This window comes from Cucurbita pepo, chromosome 13 (genome assembly GCF_057944985.1).
Source record: "Cucurbita pepo subsp. pepo isolate OVF chromosome 13, ASM5794498v1, whole genome shotgun sequence".
In the NCBI taxonomy this organism is placed as follows: Eukaryota; Viridiplantae; Streptophyta; class Magnoliopsida; order Cucurbitales; family Cucurbitaceae; genus Cucurbita; species Cucurbita pepo.
Genome location: NC_141810.1, coordinates 11,027,356 through 11,048,100, shown reverse-complemented (window position 1 = coordinate 11,048,100; position 20,745 = coordinate 11,027,356). Strand labels below are relative to the sequence as shown.

General features: G+C 35.4%; 2 protein-coding genes across 3 annotated transcripts; both read left to right on the top strand.

Moving 5' to 3' along the window:
- The first annotated feature begins 295 nt into the window (after positions 1-295).
- Positions 296-3,565, top strand: LOC111808173 (CDK inhibitor P21 binding protein). 2 transcript variants are annotated; one of them, XM_023694003.2, is made up of 9 exons: positions 296-490; positions 1,360-1,516; positions 1,639-1,715; positions 1,812-2,033; positions 2,376-2,585; positions 2,671-2,736; positions 2,824-2,913; positions 3,008-3,064; positions 3,272-3,565. In XM_023694003.2, the coding sequence occupies exons 2-9, from the start codon at positions 1,378-1,380 to the stop codon at positions 3,368-3,370; spliced, it is 960 nt and encodes a 319-aa protein (XP_023549771.2). In that variant the 5' UTR covers positions 296-490; positions 1,360-1,377; the 3' UTR covers positions 3,371-3,565. The 2 variants fall into 2 exon arrangements, with proteins under 2 accessions (XP_023549771.2, XP_023549770.2); XM_023694002.2 differs by having other exon boundaries at positions 297-490; positions 1,378-1,516.
- Positions 3,566-4,552: 987 nt separating this feature from the next.
- Positions 4,553-10,977, top strand: LOC111809431 (ARM repeat superfamily protein). Its single transcript, XM_023695895.2, has 9 exons — positions 4,553-4,891; positions 5,612-5,962; positions 6,038-6,253; positions 6,351-6,997; positions 7,112-7,208; positions 7,290-7,343; positions 7,425-7,495; positions 7,577-7,767; positions 10,151-10,977. The coding sequence occupies exons 1-9, from the start codon at positions 4,640-4,642 to the stop codon at positions 10,780-10,782; spliced, it is 2,511 nt and encodes an 836-aa protein (XP_023551663.2). The 5' UTR covers positions 4,553-4,639; the 3' UTR covers positions 10,783-10,977.
- The last annotated feature ends 9,768 nt before the right edge of the window (positions 10,978-20,745 follow it).

Here is a 20,745-nt window from a genome sequence, read left to right as displayed (position 1 = left end):
GTTTATCTACGGTAAAAATCCTGAAAGAATACTGTAATGGTAAATAATTAGTATGTTACGGTAAAAATGATAACATTTATCTAAAAGGATTTTACGAGTGAACATTGATGCCATCACAGAAATTTAGGGGTAAAAATCTATTATTTTTCCTAAAGATAATTACATTTAAATATATCATAAAATAGAAAAGTCTGAAAAAAAAAAAAAAAAAAGTGAGCCCAATATATTCGAAATAGTCCATCAAATCAGTTCAGCCCATTTTATTAAAATAACAAAAAAAAAAAAAAAAAAAAAAAAAACAGAAATAGGAAAATAAGGAAGCCCTAGTACCGTCTCTGTCTTCTTCCTCCCGCTCTCACGTGTTCCATTCTTCTTCACGCCGGCTTCTCCTCCCTTCCGTTCAGCAGCTCAGTGCCGCCGCCTCTCTGCCGCCCGTATTGTGCCGTCGCCGCCTCCCTCGCTCTTACCAGTTTGAACTGATTTTCTACTGGTATTCTACCAATCCTCATCTATAACTTTATGTATCGTTTAGATTAGAGTACTCTATCACATATGTGGGGTGTAGTTCTGGACCTACAATCTGTTAAAGAGGTAGGGATGTTTTACCATTGAGATGGACTCTTGTAGTATCTATTGTGTAATGGGTTTTAGAGTCCTGAATTTAATATTCTACAGTTTCAGGGCAGAGCGCAGCACCATAAGAACAACAAACTTTGAACCATCTAAAATGGAGTTAAAATAAGAAAGATAGGATGATGAAATATTTCTGGGGGTTGAGCCACATTAAGGTGGCCTCCCCAATAATTTTTCACCCCAGCATTCCGCCACCTATAAGTCTCATCTGCCTAGCTCTGACTCAATTCAAGTCAAATTAAGTTAGGAAACTAGAATTGCTGAAGAAATTAGGTGAATGATCTAATAGGGCGAACACCTTGGCGATACTTGGAGTAAATCTCGAGGGACAAAATCAGGTGTATTCGAGTATTAGATAGAACTTCGACCAAGGTCATCCGAAGGTTTCTTTTTTGAAAAAGTAAAAAGAGAAAATACTTCTGCTCCAGGTCCCTTATTCTGTTTTTCATTCCTCATGATATTTTCTCACCTCCTGAGATTCTCTCTAACAATCATTTTATCCTCTCTCCAAATTGCTTATATTGGACGATTCTGAATTAGAAATCTATGTCAGTTTAGGCAATTTCTATTTGGGTTATCAACCAACGAATTAGTTTAATTTGGTTACTGTCATCTTATGTTGATAACTTTTCTGTTTCTAAACTGGGAGTCTTACATAGTATTTCCCAGAACCCTGGCGTGTATTACAATATATATTTGACATGACATAAACTATATGATGATCAGCTTGTTCAATTTTTATAGATGCCTCGAAAGCCAACAAAGCGGCGCCAGCTGCTGGGAACTCGTCCTTTAACTTTTTCCTCATTTGCTCGCGCTTCTTGTATGGTGAGGAATCAAATTTCGAAGTCAAAATTAATGAAATCTCACCCTAAACATGAAGGTATTAATCTACTTTGGGTAGATTTTCTTTCCTTGAACTAGTGAGTTCATTTCTTTATGCGCTGGTATTGATACTGCTGAGTTTTTAGTGAATATCATTATTGCGTTTTGTTCTAATTGTAGGTAATGATTTTATTAGGAATAGTCCTGAGCCCCAGAGTGATTCATCTGACTCTTCTTCCAGCGATGAAGAGTTTGAAGTAAGACTTGAACTTTTTCTTACCTTATATGGTTAATATTTTCTTATTCATCCATATGTATTATCATATATGAACTTTGTTGATCGTTTCTTGTAGGAAGTTCAAGCAGACTTTGCCTTTTTTGATCCGAAACCCGATGATTTTCATGGGGTGAAGACATTGCTGCAAAACTACCTAGATGACACACAGTGGGATATAAGTGGATTTTCTGATTTAATATTAGGACAAACCACAGTAGGTTCTGTTGTCAAAGTTGAGGGAGATGAAGATAATGGAGTATTCTCTTTTATCACAGCCCTTAACTTGGCAAGATATAAGGTAAGCACTATAGAAGTTCAATCCAATACTGAATTCTCTCTCTAACTGCCTGTAGTCTTCTAGTAGTTGGTTCGTGCAGCATGGCAATCTGAACCACTGTCAAAGTAATTATGTGCTTAGCCGTAGTGTAATTAGGTTTGAGATAGGAAACTTGAGCAATTTGCAGCTTCATGACAGAGCTGCCATCTTATAATTCTCATGTCTATTTTAACGTGAATACATAGAAAGTTATTCAACACGGACAACCTATTCAGTTGCAGTGTCAAAGCTTATGACTCTGCCAGTTTGTAACCTTTTAATCGTCTTTATCGGTAAACTGCTGTGGAAATTTTGTCTCACTAGGACAGTAGATCTATAATGGAGCTGAAGGAGTATCTCCTCAAAGTTTGCCCGGACAAGGATATAAAGAATGACTTGAAACAACTTCTGGAGGAGCAAGCATCTAGTGTTGGTCTCATAGTCTCTCAGAGAATTGTGAATCTTCCTCCTCAACTTCTGCCACCACTTTATGATGCCCTTTTTGATGAAATATCATGGGCTATTGAGGACGAGGTTAGATATAATAACATTTGTACATTCTTCTTCTCAAGTATCCATGAGAATGTATTGAGAATATTTATTGTCTGTTTTTCTTAAGCCAACCAAAGAGCTCCAGGATTCCTTCCGCTTCAAATTGCATATTTTAGTCAGTAAAATTTACAAGGTATGCCTGTGTAGTACGTTTGGTACCTTTTCTAATTTTCAACAATTATTTCTTTCATATGACCGTTGTGTGTTGTACAAACTACAGCTCAAGAATACAAATCATAAGAAGAAGGCGACTCCTGAAACAGAAGAGTCAATTATATATGTAAAGGCAGAAGATGAAATATTTCACAAGGTATTTTGATGCAGCTTCCCTGTACCATTGTTGCTTCTTAGATTCTCTTCAAACCGTCTTAACAATGTTTTTCTTATCCAAAAACTTATTTCAGTTGTGTTTATGGTCCTTCTGCTTTCCCTTGCACGTCCAGCCACAAACAACTAACAAGGCAAGTATTAAACTTACACGACTAATCCGAATAGTTTTCATAGTTGTAAGACGTTGTTGCATGCTTGCATTGTGCCCAATTACAAAGATGTCCAGTTCATGTGTTTTCGGATTCGTTTTTAGCGTTTCCCTGTTACTAAAATATGGTATTGAAGGCACTGTAAAATGTATTTATAATTAGTTTTTCACGTGTTGTTTTTTCTTGCAGCTAAAAGGTTACCAGTTAATGGGAATAGTAATGGCTGTTGAAGCAAGCAAAGTTCCCACATTTCGAGATGAGTTAAAATCTTTAATTAGTGAATCCTAGCTGCAATCTTAGTTGCAAGAGTGCTGAAAAGAAAGACGTTTAAAATGTTTGTAATTCTTAGCTTGAGGAAGTGAAGTCTCCAATTTTGTTGTGAATGCGAGCGGGATGCTCTAATTAATTGAGCTGTTTCTTCGAGGACTTTTATGTATTGCATCAAAAATGAAAAATGTTTATGAATTAAAATTTCTTGGCCAAGGGACTTCTGTAAATGTGAAAAAAAAAAAAAAAAAAAAAAAAAAAAATCCCTGTGTAAATGTTTTTGAAGTGTATGAGTAATATTTTAGTAATCTATTTTTAGTATTATATCAATAATATATTAGCACTCATTCAAACAATCCCAGTAGCATATCATATAAATAATGTATCTATTTATTGATATACTAAGTAGTATATAAATGATGTATGATAATAAAATATATCAATAGTACTACTGATATAATGCTGTGGTCTTCAAGGTTAGTTTTGGACTTTTTATCTTTATTGCTCAGCCAAATATTTTCTTACTCGATTTGCAAACATGAAAAAGTAGCTCATTCGACTCGATTTGCAAACATGAAAAAGTAGCTCATTCGACTTGTTGATCCAAATATGTGCCACAATTATGTGCAGGTTGACTATAAAAGTAAGGAATTTTCTCATGTTGGGTGCAGCTATAAATTCCAAGAATCTTGCTCTATCGTTGTGGAATATGTGTTGAAAGAAGAATGCTCACCTTACATTTGGAGAAAATTTACACTATTATTTATTATATTATTTTTTTTTGCATGAGATGGTTTATTCTAGATGTTGTCATAAAAGAAATAAAGGAACCGGTCTCCACAAGGATGATTTAGAGTGAATTTGATGCATAAGCATTAGAAAAAGCATAAGCATATAGTGAAGCGGATACCAATAACAATAGAGAAAGGCCCACGTTAATAGAAAAAAAAGCATATCTACTGACGATAACGAGAGTAGTGCCAATACCACCAAAACATTCCCTCGAGTTCCCTATCCATACGTTTACGCCCAACCTAATTTGAACGATTGACCACAAAGAACGAAATTGTTTTTTTTTTTTTTTTTTTTTGTAAAATTATTAAATGGGCAAATACGTTTATTTATTTATTTATTATTATTTTTGAGTTAAAAAAAGGCGATAAATATATTAAATATCATCTCCAAAACCGGACAACACTCGAACTCCTCGCTGCATTTCATTTCTAGTAAATTCCATTGGTTTTTCTCTCCTTCTTCTTCTGCTTCTTCTTCTCATGATTTTTTCCCAAAATGTTGGCCGCAATTTCAATACCCTCCAATTTCCACTTCCCCGTTTCCTTCCGACAACACGCACTCTCGAGTACTCGCATGAAGATTTTTGCAGTTGGAACTATGGGAATTCCTAATCCCAGAGACCCATCGCTCCTTCTCTTTCGTCTTCGTTTCAGAACAGAATTTTCCTGTAAACGCGTTGTACACAGGAGGGTTAGCAGCGATGGTGGTGGTGCTCTTGATTCTACACAGCAGCAGTCTGCAGCTTCTGTAGGTTTCTGCTACTTCATATCCTATCTGCGTTTTGCTCATCTGCGATTGTCGTCTGTTTGTTTTAGAATTTGAGTTTTCCTTCTTTTTCAGTTTGAACTGGATTGATTCATTTCGAGTTAAATAACAAGTTTAGTACTCAACTTGATTATGCATATTTAATCCCAAAAATTAAGTGTCACTATGAACTTTGGTTCTAATTATACTTTGATTTTCACGTAGTGTTTGATTACTCTGTTAAGGTACAATATTCATTTTGTCTATTATCTATTAGACCTACTTTTTTGATGCTACCATTGACATGTTATAGTAAATCATCACTTATAAGTAACAATGTTAATAGCAGAAAGTTCATAAACCAAAATTGAAAGTTCAAGAACATCATTGGAACTCTCTAAAATTCAGGAATTAAATAGCTGCAATCAGTGAGCATTTTGTAACTAAACCTCATGTTTATTATTTTTGCCAGGGCATCGTTTTATGTTTAGTTTCTTTGTTTGTATTTTGGATTTGTAATCCACTCTAAAAAGTGCTTGCAATTCTGTTTATTTATGGCTTAACTTTCTTTTTCTTTGAAATGGTCATTGTACTGTCTGAATTAGTTGTGATTGTGTGCAAGGTGCCGTATGGAATTTAGGTAGAATGTTTATTATCAGCATGAAAGGTTCTTAGTGTTTGCTAATTTATGTTAATGGAGATATACTGTAATTGTACTCTCAGGACATCAGAGACGTACCAAATGATTCTTCTAATGTTGGACACAGTTATGTGGCATTGTTTGTCCGGATGCTCGGCTTAGATCATGATCCTCTAGATAGAGAACAAGCAATCGTAGCTTTATGGAAATATTCCCTTGGAGGGAAGAAGCACATAGATGCCATCATGCAGTTTCCTGGATGCATAAATCTAACAGTAAATCTTCTTAGGTCAGAGTCGGCCTCTACGTGTGAAGCAGCTGCTGGCCTTCTACGGTCAATTTCTATGGTGAACTTATTCCGAGATTCAGTTGCCGAAAGTGGAGCAATTGAAGAGATAACTGCCTTGCTTAGTCGACCGTCCTTGACTCCTGAGGTGTGTTTTTCTTTTACGTTTGTCTTTTGGCTGCCTGTAATTGAGCCATATCTGAATGCAGCTGTAGCTGTGCAGGTGAAGGAGCAAAGCATATGTGTTCTGTGGAATTTGTCGGTAGACGAAAAACTCAGAAAAAAAATTGCAAATACTGATATTCTGCCATTACTTATTAAGAATCTTGATGATGAGGACATGAAGGTGAAGGAAGCAGCTGGAGGGGTTATAGCAAATCTTACTTTGAGCCCATGTAACCATGGGGTTATTGTTGAATCAGGCTTAATTCCTAAACTGGTAGAACTTTTTTTCTTTTTCTCTGTGCATTCTTCAGCTTATATAAAATGGCTGTTTGGAAGTAAACATAGTATTGACTTTTGCTCTGTGGCCTCAGGCGTATCAGTTAAAAGCTGAGGCAGACAGCTCAAAAACTATGAGAAAGGAAGCAAGAAATGCGTTGCTAGAACTTTGTAAAGATGAGTATTATAGAATTCTTGTGATAGAGGAAGGACTGGTTCCAGTACCAGTACTTGGTGCTGCTGCCTATAAATCCTTCAAACCAGGCCTGCATTCATGGCCAAGTTTGCCTGATGGCACAGAAATTGAACGATCTTCCAAAAAACCTTCAAGATTTGGTGCCTCTGAATTACTCCTCGGGTTGAATGTTGATAATAATACAAACATAGATGAAGGCAAGATTAATGCAATTGTTGGACGGTCACAGCAACAATTTCTGGCTAGAATAGGTGCCATAGAACTTGAAGATTTGAAGGACACTCAATCCGAATCATCTACCAGTAATCATCTTACACTCTTACCTTGGAGAGACGGTGTGGCTCGACTAGTCTTGGTCCTCGAACTAGAGGATGATAATGCCAAAGTGAGAACTGCAGAGTTAATTGCTGATGCATCTATCAATGAACACATGCGTGTTTCATTCAAGGAAGCTGGAGCAATCAAACATTTAGTGAAGCTTTTGGATAATATGAATAATTCAGTCAAATGGGCTTCAATTCAAGCCCTGGAGAGACTGTCAATCAGGTAAAACTTGAGTTATATCATTCCAAGTTCTCACCACTTTCAATGGTATATAGATTGTTTATCATTAAGTGATTGTTTATTTTCTATGGTATCATTTTGCTGGTGTTGGCATAGCAATGTTGTTTGCCAGACAATTGAAAATGCAGGTGCACTTAGTCCTTTGCTCAGTATTTTAAAGCTCTCAAGTATTCCTGAAAATGTGATGGAGAAGGTAATTTTGGCTACTTTAGATTTGTGAAGAATGAAGTAGTTTGGTTTAGTACTGACTCAAGTCGTCATCCCTGTCTTGTAGACCCTCGATATACTTTCTCGGATCTTGGACCCTAGTAAAGAAATGAAATCAAAGGTTTTGTTTTGTGTTTCATGTATCAAGTTGTAAGACCTTGAATCTTGGAATTGACTTACTAAGAGTGTTCATACATTCCAGTTTTACAATGGACCGGTGAACGGTTCTCGAGGGGCACAACATTCAGAAAGGAATTCTGAAGCTTCTACCAGGTTGAGTGTGAATCTTGCTGGTCAATCATTATTTTTGATCAGTTAGATACTAATATGAATCTTCTTTTAATAACTTTTTAGGAAAGATGTGTTGGATGCTGTTGTTGTTTCTAGCCTAGTTGAGATTTTGAAGACCTCATCCCCAAACTTGAAACGCAAAGCTGCTTCTATCCTAGAATTTATTTCTATGATGGACCCAAGCATGGATATAATCGATCCCATGGAGATAGAATCTGGATTGTCCGCTGTTTTCCAGCTTGAAGTTTCAATAGGTACGCACACCATTTTACTAAACATCAATTGACACCGTCTTTGAAAATTGTACGAGTGCATGCATAAAGCGGTTGTGATATTAGCATAGTTCTAGGAATATTATTTGGGCATTAAGTTTATATTAGTAATTAGTCAGAGAAGTTATTGGAGATTTGTTATAAATAGAGTGAGTGGGAAAGGATGGGGATAGACAATTGTTCAGAGGTTAGGTTTGAGTGAGATTACTCAAGAAGGGAGGTTTTAAGTACCTACAATATTGGGGTTATATTGAAGTTCTTGTATCTCTTTATATTTCAATACTGTTCTAGTTCTACATGGGCTCCATCAGATTAACATCTGGTCTGTCTGTTTATTTAATTATTTGTACCATTATTAAACATCAAACCCATCGTTAGTCAAATAATGTCACTGATAGCTTAAAAGCGAAGAATATTTGAATGAAAACATTAGTAATGTATTGGCATCATTCTTTTATCCGTAGATTTATTTTTGCAATAAAAGTTGGAAATAACCATGCTTAACATTGTGGTTAAAACGCAAGTGGAAAATCCTTATGCCATTGTCTTTGGAGGTTATTGATGCGGTGCTTTGACGCCTACCCTTGCCTATAGTTACTCATAGATCAAGCTGCAAACCCGTCATTTATTGAAACTGGTGGTTGAAATAGTGCTTCTTGCCATTTTTCTGTACTTTTTCTTGTGTGTTATGCCTTCCATAAGTAATGTCCTAGAGGATGAGTTTTGTCCTTTCGTGTTTGTACTTCCATATGTTCTTGCACTAAGTAATTATGAAAGACATATACTATCAGATCCCACATCGTTTGGAGAGGGGAACGAAATATTCCTTATAAGGGAGTGGAAACCACTCTCTAGTAGACGCGTTTAAAAACCTTGAGAGGAAGCACAAAAGGGAAAGCCCGAAGAGGACAATATCTGCTAGCGATTGGGTTTGGGCTGTTACAAGGAGAGGGGAATGAAACATTTCTTATAAGGGTGTCGCAACCACTCCCTAGTAGAGCGTTTTAAAACCTTAAGGGGAAAGCCCATAAGGGAAAGCCTGAAGAGGACAATATTTAATAGCGGTAGGCTTGAGCTGTTACAAATGGTATCAGAGGCAAGTTACCAGAAGGTGCGAGAAACTGACCGGAGTAGGACTAGACCCTCTCCCTAGTAGACGCATTTTAAAAACCTTGAGGGGAAGCCTGAAAGAGAAAGCCCAAAGAAGACAATATCTGCTAGTGGTGAGCTTGAGCCGCTATAAATGGTATCAGTGTCAAAACACTGGGCGATGTGCTAGCAAGAATGTTGGGTCTGAAGGGGGGTGGATTGTGAGATATCATATTGGTTGGAGAGGGGAACAAAACATTTCTTATAAATGCGTGGAAATCTCTCCCTAGTAGACGCATTTTAAAACCTTGAGCGGAAGCCTAGAAGGGAAAGCCAAAATAAGACAATATTTACCCGCGGCTCACCGCTTGGGTATTGAGAAAGGAATATTGAAAGAGATAGCAAAAGATAAAATAGATCAAAGCTACAAATGCTTTATGGATATTGGGAAAGGAATATTGAAAGAGATAGCAAAAAATAAAATAGATCAAAGCTCAAATGCTTTATTATTGTTTTCTCACATGCTTTATTATTGTTTTCTCACTCAATGCATAGAGTTACAAAATTTATGGGTATTGGGAAAGGAATATTGAAAGAGATGGGCTGTTACATATGCTCAATTAGTCGTTGGACTTGCTATTTTTCTTAACCTCAGATAAAGTCACCTCTCAAGTCTTTGCATTAAATCGATCCTTTCATTCAATCAAATGATTGAGGTTTCTTCTAGTCTCGATATTCTAGCTTGGCCAGCTCCTCGTTCCAAACTACTGTGACAAATTAGCACTTAGTACCAAACACTGATAACAAAATATGACAAGATTAAATATACCATAATCTGTCCATTTAAATTTTTTAGTTGAGTGGAGTAGATGTCCTAAGTTCAGAAGTCTATTATTTTCTTTCCAATCAACATCGGTACCTATATATTTGGTCTTTTGCTAGTTTGGGACCTTACAAGTGAGAGATAATGGTAAAAATGTCTCAAAAAGATCAAATATTTCCATGATATCTTCATTTGCATTTGTCTATAACATCTGCCTTGTTAAAGCAGATGAGATAGAAACTGTAGCCATCTCATTCTTTTGGAATTTGTACGCCAGATTGAGGAACAGCTGCTTCAGAAGTTATAGATTTTTGCACTCTTAGTGTGGAACTTGATGTGTATCGTTTCCGTATAGCTTCTGAAACTTCAATACTGATTTGAAATGATTAACTTGATAGTTCCTGAGCATTAGATATTGAAGGCTGCTTCTCAATGTGAATTTTGGTTGCACAGATGCTGATGCTGAAGATTGGCCGCCTGAAAGACATGCCCTTGAAGTTGAAGAAGCTGGTCTTGCAATATCAGCTGCCTCCCGACTACTAACAAAGCTTATGGATTCTGAAAAGTTCTGCAACAAAATAAACGCCGCTCGTTTCACCGAGTCGCTTCGTCGAATCCTGAAGTTGGACATTCCCGTTCAGCACAAAGATTGGATTGCTGCTTGCCTAATCAAAGTCAGCTCCGTTGCAGCTCCGAGCATAGATTCTGGAGATCCCATCGACATGGAGGTCGCTCTGTACGAAACTATACCGAGACTTATTCAGCAGATGAAAAGCTCGTTGTCCATGGAAGTTCAGGAATCCGCTGTTGTGGAGCTGAACAGAATAGTCTCGGAGGGAATGGTTGATGCAACCCGAGCTGTTGCTTCTAAAGGTGGCATCTTTCCATTGGTGAAGCTGATCGATGAAGGAAGTGAGAGGGCAAGGGAAGCAGCCTTAGCCATATTGTATAATCTGAGTATGGATACTGAAAATCATCCAGCAATTTTAGCTGCTGGAGCTGTGCCAGCGTTGAGGAGAATTGTTCTGTCGCAACGAGTACAGTGGCAACAAGCTCTTTATTTGTTGAGGACATTGCCTACATGACAAAAGGTATGCGAAAAGGACTATAAAATTATGCTGCAAATGCTTTATGTTATCAAAATTACCACAAGATAAGTGAAATCAAGTTTAATTAAACAATCTTGATTTGGGAATCTATTCTGTGATGGTTATAAATTTAAGACAGAATGATTGAAATCTAGATTTATAAGGTTACATGAGTGGATTTTAAGTTTTAAACTTCTTTGTCCTAATAAATTAGGAAGGTTATATCTCTTGAAATCCTAATAAATTAGGAAGGGTATAGCTCTTGAAATGTTTTATAGACGGTAAATTATTTTTTAATTAATTTTGCCAGTGAGAGTAATTTAAATCTCAAACAAGTGTTATTGTTTTGAGATATTTGATTAAAAAGATAATCTAAATTTTACGTTCTTTTAGCGTAATTTTTTATCGTTTTGCAACTTATACTCCATACAATTTGAATCATAAAAAAGAGAAGAGATGCTCTTAATATGAATCTTATCAGTTCTCTATGCTTTATCGTTATCATAAACTTTTACTATTTTGGGGCGTTGGTGAAGGGTTTGAGAATATCATGTTTATAGTAGAAAGTAGATCTAAGACTCATTATCAGTAGAAAGAAATGAGTTGAGAATGGTTTGTTCATCATCTTAGCGTTTCAATGAAATAAACATTGTATGATGCTCGACTAATTGGATTAACTTTAAACCTTCCATCTATTCCCTTGAGCGTTTCATGTAAAAAAGGGTTTGTTTATTATTGGCAACATTAACAAAACCACCCTTTTTTTATTTCTCTCCGCTCTTTGCAACCTCATATGGAAATCCAACCATATTCTTCAATAATTATGTGGAGGGAATTGATTTTAAAAATGAGGAATTGATTTGAAGGATGCCTATTTGCGCAAAGCTCAATGGTCTTTTCAAAGAATCTAAAATTTAAAAAGAGGTATGTGGAAAAGCAAAAGTGAAAGCGAAGAGAGTGGAAAAGTAGAAAGAAATAAAGGTAAAAGGGGACGAAAGAGAGGACCAAAGAAAGGACACTGTCCCCTCTCTCTCTCTTTCAAATGCCCTCCCAATTCCACTCCACCAACCAACCCAAATTATAAGGTGATTACCTAACTCCTATTATAAGATTAAAAAGGTAAGACCCTTATATTTAAGGTAAGCTTAAATGAACCTATTTACTTGTACCACGATGTGACAATAACTTATGATTAAAGAAGGAAGCGATGATCTATAAATAACTTATAGAAACGACTATAATTTATATACCATGAAAGAAATTAGTCTAAAACATACATGATTTCATGGTTACGATATGAATTATGCCAGAACTTTTTAGAGCCCAAAAAAAAGCCTATGGTAATTAACTACGCTAAGGATGTGATGAATGGTTTTGAGCGGTTTTCTATTTGCTCACAGACCTACTTTGAGTTTGAGAAGGTGGTCCACCCATTTCTAGTGTCACGGGTCTATTGGGCGACAATTTTTATCTCTAGAATGAATAACTTTTTTGTTCTTAGAATTAGGTAGCTTGCTTTTCTAATGTAGTGAATGATCGACGATCTTGGCTGAGGCGCTACCTCATAAAGTTTTAAAGAGACAGTATGTTGTCTTATAGCTTGGAGAGCTACCTTAGTCGTCCTTGGATTTCGTGGAGGTTACTAGGTTCCTAGGTGTATCTAGGTGGTTTAAATCTCAATTCTTGCTTCTAGGACGTTTAAAACTAACTCCTCGAGCTATTCTATTATTTGTATGCACATTGATCTATACCTCTACTCAATACTCACGATCCTTGGGTGCTTGGTCTACTGAAAATGTATTGACTTGAATCAACTCGAAATTGATCTATCTCTAGCACCCTAGTCTTAACTTGGTTCTCTTGCGCTTGCTTGTTATAGAAATTATCTTATCTATCACCTAAAACATGGTATTCATAATGCATACATTCATGCAAGCTTATTAGAGAGATATCTTCCACAAAAGAAAGCATTTAAAACAACATTCAACTCAATATCTCGTCCTAGGGGTATTTTGGTAAATTCTTACATCATACCTATTTTACTCATCCGAATAGTCCAACTCAAGATCTAATCATGCATATTCCCTTCCTAACTCTGTGTAAAGTATAAAAACTTGCCAGCATCTCAAAATTTCAACGTAGGGGGATATCAGTAATTTTTCCTAACCAACTTAAAAACACATTCTCATTCAAAATAACTCTTCTAAAATCCTAAACTTGCATATTCTAACTATCTAAGACAAGAAATTCTTGCATGCTAGCACATCCACTGATTCCTACAAATATTATTTGATAAAAATTTGAATGGTTACTTACATCGATAACGCATACCTTCTCGAAATAGTATTTTTGCACGTTAGGAACTCCAAAAATTCTGAAATTTTATCTAATAGGTCATAATTCAAGACGTAATGGTCAGAAATTGAGATGAAAAGCTAACAAACGAAGGTCGAACATGTAAGAAAAGAAGGACTCACGTGCCTCCTATGTGTGTATAGGGACTTCCATGCGCAGCCACATATGAGTACAAACTCGCCTAAGGGAAAGAGTACTCGAGTTCTCTATTTGACACATGACGCGTTTTCGTTAGCGCAACATGAACCAAGTCGAGTCGTCTAGAGCGGGTTATGGTTTGGAGGAGGCACGAGACATGGATTACAATTTGGGTTGCAAGTCAAGTCACCCTCTTCAGGAGCTGCAACGCGTATCCCTGCCATGCGCTGATGGGCGTATCCTCTCCCTGCCCTACACATGCCCTCCTTTCGTCGCTTGTGCATGAATATTTCAAAATTCTTATCATTTTTTTTTTATTATTTTCATTTTTTTTTTTAATTTTCGTGTAACTCAAATCAATTAGAGTTTTAATCGGTCTATTCAAATAAAATTTCTTATAATTTTTAATTAATAAAAAAGGAAAATAAACACGCTCAAAATTGATAGGAAAGTATGTTATTATCGTTTCTAAAGGTTCGTTGGAACTCCGACTTCAGGTCATGTTCAATTCTGGCATCATTTACAAAACATGTGCACAACCCGCACATATCAAAATATTAGACCTTAATTCCTAATAAATCTCTCAGATTTGGAAGAAAATCGAAACCAAATACTCAAAATCCTTACAAACAATCTTTTCTTGTTTCTCGACCGATTTGGATGATTCAAATGCCCTAATTGGTTCTCTCATGTCACTGAGTATTTCTTGGGGAGTGGATTTCGAATACTCTCTCTACCTCTTTCCAAACCCTAACTCCGCTCGTTTCTTTTCTTTTTTCTCTCTTTAAAATCTGATTAGGGTCCTTATAGACTCCTCAATAGAAAACGGGGCCAAAATGACCTTATTACCCCTCATGGTTGATTTTAATCGATTTTCTAATTTTTCTCTATTTTCTTTTATATTTTTCTAGGTTTATAGGATTTTTATGTGCATTTTTCTTTTCTACTTCCACTTAAAATTCAGCCTCTAAGCTGTCAATAAAATTGTGAAAGTTTAAACTTTAAAGAAAAAAAGCAAAAAAGTTAACCTCATGAGAGAGCAGGGGTCTTACATGTTTGGTTTGATTTGATCTAAAATTTACCGCATTATATACTTTATTTTATTTCATTTTACATTTGCTTTTGTCTTTTAGGCATTACCTAAAATTTAAAGTGGTGATAGACTAACAGCTGGTCATCGTATACGTATACGAAAGTTCATCTATGACTTTATTCAAGAAGCTAGCAATTAACATATTCCCTACGTTCAACATATTCAACTTGAATATGATTAGTACTACATTTTGATTGATGGATTATTTTCATAATAACATTTTATCTACTCCTTGTTGTGTATATGGGCATTTGAGGTCTTGATCTCGACAGAAGAAATTACATGTTAATATGTAACGACTTTAAATTTCTACATATCCAGAGTTGCTACTAACGTCTCATGCTCATCTCTTATGCGAAAATATAACTATTAAAATAAAACTTCATCTATAGTATAAACGTCGAAAATATTTAAAACATCATCTTCTCTGCAAAACACAGTCATGGTCTTACGTATTTAAATACGAAGTACTGAAATTTAGAGAAAATAAAAATAAATAGTAAATAATTTAAAACCATAGAGTACAAAAAAAAAAAAAAAAAAAAAAAAAAAAAAAAAAAAAAAAAAAAAAAACCTATTCTAACCTAAGACTAGGAATTTAAATATGAGTCTACCCTATGCACGTGTCACAGTCTCTACTCGTGATGCCGCCGTCCTCCGTACATGTGCGTCTTGCCTTTACCTGAAAAATGATGTATTACACGACCTGAGTATTTAGAAGAATACTCAGTAAGTGAGCCCACTATAGGGGGCATGCAAATGCAAACACATGCAATAATACTCTTGGGACCTATCTCTATCTCTTCTAGGGGTGGTTTTCAGTCTCGGACTACTATGGATGTGTAGTACTTCCCTACACACGACCCACACGTGTGAGTGTGAATCCCTAGGGGGCTTGCACGTCCGAAGGTCAGTGAAACCCCTAGTGTCATGCTCCCCATGATCACCCTGCTCATCATCATACTGTGCGCACCCGCACTCATCATCGGTAGAGGAAGTAGCTTTATGCTTATAAACATACAACATGCATGAGGTCCTTCTAATTTCCATCTTATAATCTCTACCGACACAACCCTCTAGTCTCATCTCTTTGTTACATTACGTTACACATACTCGTTAGATATTTATATTAATATCATTTTCATGCTCTTAAGGTTGTGTCCTATGTCGGTCTATCGAAATGATGCAATATAGCACTCATCATCATATAGCATGCTTAATATGAAAAACATAAACATATTAAGATAAACGTCATGCAATAATCATACTCATCATATCGCCGAAAAGTGCATCAAGCATATCAGGTACGTCATACATCGAAATATATTATTACACACATCATAACTCATAATCATATAATAGTATACGACATCATACGATATAGTTCATACATCATCATAACTCATACATCATAAATTGTAACTCATACAATTTCTAGCCTATCTTACCGTAAGGTCACTTACTTGGTTTGCCTTAGTTGAAGTACTCCCTAATTTAATTAACGTAAGCTCCCATTCCTATTGCACCGTTCATCACCTTTAAAATTATTTTCCTCCTAAAATTGTAGGATGAGAGTAGAGATATGCTAAAATTAGGTTTGAAAATAATAACTACATAAACTATGAGAGCAACTTCCAAACAAGCTATTAACATTTGTCATTTTGTCAAATATCATTCTCTTAGTTCATCCATTTCCACCAAACTTAAAAAGTAGATTTTGAAATTAAGTCCTCTCAAATTATAGAAATTGAGACCTTAACAACTTCCTCCCAATTTATTTCATTCAACCATTTCTCTTCAATTTTATGTTAAACCTCATATTCAAATAAAATCTTATACACTTCTAAAAGTTATATATCAACACTAATAAAATTTTACCAATTCAATGAATTGATATTAATATTCTTCTACGCCCTCAAAAGTTTAAACTATAAATTGATGTTTTCCTTAAAAGTTTAAAATTTTGAAAAAGGAGAAGTTTGTTTCCAAATTTTAAAATCAAAATATGAGAAATGTACACATGTTTGTTTCTTTTAAGCTCAATAATTTTAGGCCAAAGATGGAATAATCTATTTTAAACATAGTAATATATATAATATCTTATTTATTAAATAAACGTCCAATGAAGGTACAAAATTTGGTATGCTCTTATGGATTGATTTGTGTGAGGGAGTAATCATCATGAACATCATAAAATTATTGTAGGTGTGGCTTTATTGCTACATTAATTAAAATTGTGGCACATGAAACAACATGTGACATGTACCATTTCCACCGTGTAACGATATATAAAACTAAATTTTCGTTAGAAAAGTAGTTGCATCTCGGTATTAAATATAATAGAAATTGGTATGAGAGAGAAACTAAAGTAGACTACCTGATATCGATATTATTTATTAATATGACAATAATGTAGTGAATGCAGTTGCACATAGCTAAATCAATATGTAGGTTGGAGTTTCGATGTAATGACCCATCTTTTTTATACTTAGTCGATAGACCGCTACTAAACAACAAGGAATAAAGACCGATTTGATTTATAAGAAACACTGATTTGATTTCCTAAGAAACTACTTATATTTTAATAAAATTTCAAGATTGCAATCATTAAATAGCGCTAAGAAGCTCATGAAACCATTAAATAGAAACTTTAAAGAAAGCTCGTAAAACAAGTTTCATAAGAGCTTTCGAGGCTACACAATATTCTAATTTATTTATGCTCCATCACCCCTTGCTCCTATTATCCGCTATAATAAGTCTATATAACCTATAACCTAGAATAATGAAATCGAAACTTATAAATGTATTAGATTTAAAACTAAGGTAGGCAAGTTAAAAGAAACTTTAAATAGTTTTCACAATTTGCGTTATAGAACCTAGACAAGAATCTGATTCATTTTAGATACATAAACCTTCTGTTTACACATGTACTCATTAAAAATTGTATAAACTCGCATACTATTGTGGTTAAGACGGTAAAATTCGAGTCTCAAACGAAAAATCAAATATTGGATTGGACTAAACTTAGGAGGTTTAGATTTCTAATTTTAAAGTGAGGTAAAAGAAAAAAATGCTTAGAAAAGTATTAGTAACTGGAGAAAAAGTAAAAATAGTGAAAAATTAGAAAAATGGGTCAAAACCAACATGTGGGCCAAAATGATCCTTTTTCACTTGCCTAATTAGGGGCTTGGTTCAACCCTAATTATAATTATATGGTCAATGAAGAAGGAAAAGAAAGGAAGAAGAAAAGTGAAAGAAAAAGAGAGGAGAGAGAGAAATCGTCGTTCCAAATGGCAGTTTGGAGTTGGAATTTCGATAGAGATCTTTTTCGAGAAAATGCTCAGTGGCTTTGGGAGCACCATTATTGACTTTTGAATCACTCGAATCTATAGAGAATTGAGTAAGAACAAAAGGTATGAACTCGGGTTCTTAATTTCGATTTTCTTTCAAATCCAAGAAGATCTATTGGAGTTACCTTCTTAATTTTTATACAGTTTTAAAGAAAGCCTAAAGCTGAATTGGATAAGAAGTTGTCGTTCCAACATGTGTCAAGAATAATGAGTTTTTAGTTTTGGGATGACTTTGAACTTTGTTATTTGTTCATGTGTTTATGTGTTTGATTATAAATTACAAGAAATATAAATTTATAAAGATGGATTGTAGCTCTACAACTCAAGGAACTAAGTTATTCTAGTTACGTAGTTTTAGCTATAAAAAAAAGAAAAAAAAAAGAAATGTAAATTGATTGAGTTCTAGAATCGCGTCTGCCTGCAATCAATCGAGAAAATGTGCCAGTTGGGGATAGAAACATGTGTCATTCATCAAAGAGAACACGTGTCGCACAGAGAAGTGTGCAACACATCACGCCGCTAGTGGCAACTCAAACCGATCTGACTTGAAACTGTGACCTATCGACCTACGCATGGCCCGATTCAGTATCTATGTCCTATCAAGTGACTCGACATGTAATTGCATTCAACGTGTGCCACATGTCACATTGAAAAAGCTAGGTGCGTGTATGGCCACGTGAGTGCCACTTTTTGACCAGCTCGACTTGTGTTAGTTTTTCATCTCAATTTCAATACAACCTTATTTTTATGTAGAGAAATTTTAGAAATTTTGGAGTTCCTAACGCATGGAAAAGTTAGCTCAAAAAGGTACATATTATCCAAGTAAGTAATTACACGGAGTTTAGGCAAGTAATACTTGTAGGGATCGCTAGGACGTATTGCCATGCAAGCATTCCTTATCTTAGATGGTTAGAAAATGTATGTGAAATTTCCAATGTGTTAGAAAGGAGGATGTTGTATTGTGATTTGTGCTCCGAGTGATTGATGAATGTTATCTCTCATTGAGCTTGTTTGTTTGCATTAATGTTTTCAATACTTGTGATTGATAGGATATTTCTCTAATAACTTTGCACAAATGTTTACATTATTGTATACGATGCTCTAGGTTATCGATAAAATAATCTCTAACAAACCATGTACAAGAGAACCAAGGTAAGACTAGGGTGCTAGAGCTAGAGCGGTTGCGAGTTAACTTAGGTTAGCACATTTCCAATAGATGGAGCACCTAGGATCGTGAGTGGCGATCAAAGGTTAGACCTGTATGTACCTAGACTATAGATTAACCTAGGGCTAGTCCTAAACATTCTAGGAATGATAGTTGAGAAACAAACTGCCTAGATGACCTTAAGAACTTAGTAGACCTCCACAATATTTAAAGATGACCAAGGTAGCTCACCAGGCTATAAACCGTATGAATGATATCATTAGTCTTTCCATTACCTTTTTCCACTTCGATACTAGTACCGTCAAGGTAAGCATGTTAGGGTAATGCATGTCCCAACCATGTGATCAAGGGTCCCTTAAATAGGACCACTAAGTTGTAAACCCATTCTTGAGAGGGGCGTGGAACCACATAAGTTGACTTAGTAGATGGCCGACACATGGGGGTCGCTTCCCCCAATCTTAGGTGACTTTATGGTCCTATGTAGTAGCACCTCAATGGATGATGTTCACACCAAACTATCCCCAATCGTTTCATGAGGAAGTGTCTCAACTTAGGACATAGTTTCTTACTCAATAGGCACCCTAAGTCAAAGAACAAAATAGTATTTCACCCTAGATATGGAATTTGTCGCTTGGCAGATCTGCGACGCCAAAAGAGAGTGAACCACCACCTCAATACCAGGAGTAGGTTCATGAGCAACTAGAGAACCTCTTGAATCTTTGAGGAACCTTAGATGCTCAAATAGTAGTAGAGATTAGTCTCGAACTTCCAAGAGCCCAGATTAAAGTCTGTGAATGCCTTCTAGATTAAGGACGTGATGAGAACCTACAAGTAAGTTGTTTACCGAGTGTTTTTATACTCAGATATTTTTCCTTTCTTTTTTCAAATGTTTCATAGGCTGCCGGTCGAGGTGGGGGAACATTCAAGAGTTGTTTGGTTACAAAGGAGATCATTTCGAAGTGTCAGTCCCTCTACCTATATTGAGTCTTTTGTGTTTCATTATGTAATTTTATCCTGATCCCATATTCGTAATAATTTGTACAACACCATCTTATAACTAGATTTCGTTTTGTATTTAATCGTAGTATTATTTGATTTGAATTCGATTTAAATTTTATAGTATTTTTATCTTTCATTTTAGTTTACTTTTGTTTTATTTGCGTTTGATTTTTATCTTTTTAGTCACGACCTCATTTTTTCCGGCCTTGAAAATTGGGTGGTGACAAAGACTCAATCAACTCAATAACAATAATCATAATTGTGAGGAAGCTACCCTCATGCCTATGAACTACTAACTACTAAGATACCTATCTAAACTCTTGTCAATCTCGACATAGAAAAATAGTTGGAGGTATTCTGACAGTCTCCACACCGATAGCTTGATAAAATGACACTATATATCATATGCATCAAAGTCCCAACCTATATCTACGATCTACAACAAATGTGAATCCAGTCGTTCAAGATAGTTCACTAATAAAGATTAATTGATAATCCTTGAATAGTCTACTCATTGTATCATCATAAGTGGAGTGCTACTATGATACCATGTAATATCTTGTCAATCTAGATAAGTTCACTATTAGAGACTAGTTGGCGCCACCCTAACAACCTCCACATAGTAACCTAATAATAAAGGCTCGGGTATAGTAAATTACATAACAAAACAACCATTATGCATCCAATTACATTTTTTTCTTATGACATTTTTAATTAATCAAATTCAAACAATTCAACGTGGTTTCAATCCCTTGGCAAAGTCAAACCACTCAGGTCAATTATATTTCTCCCAAAGCAATCATTAATAGATCATTAATAAAACCAATCTACTCATCAAAACTTAAGAGGAGATATCCAAA

Bases quoted from the DNA above. Each gene is read 5' to 3' on its own strand.
- LOC111808173 (XM_023694003.2), top strand. From the start codon at position 1,378: ATGCCTCGAAAGCCAACAAAGCGGCGCCAGCTGCTGGGAACTCGTCCT. The intron at 1,517-1,638 runs GTATTAATCTAC...TTCTAATTGTAG, and splicing joins ATCTCACCCTAAACATGAAG to GTAATGATTTTATTAGGAAT. The intron at 1,716-1,811 runs GTAAGACTTGAA...CGTTTCTTGTAG, and splicing joins CCAGCGATGAAGAGTTTGAA to GAAGTTCAAGCAGACTTTGC.
- LOC111809431 (XM_023695895.2), top strand. From the start codon at position 4,640: ATGTTGGCCGCAATTTCAATACCCTCCAATTTCCACTTCCCCGTTTCC. The intron at 4,892-5,611 runs GTAGGTTTCTGC...TTGTACTCTCAG, and splicing joins AGCAGCAGTCTGCAGCTTCT to GACATCAGAGACGTACCAAA. The intron at 7,209-7,289 runs GTAATTTTGGCT...CCTGTCTTGTAG, and splicing joins CTGAAAATGTGATGGAGAAG to ACCCTCGATATACTTTCTCG.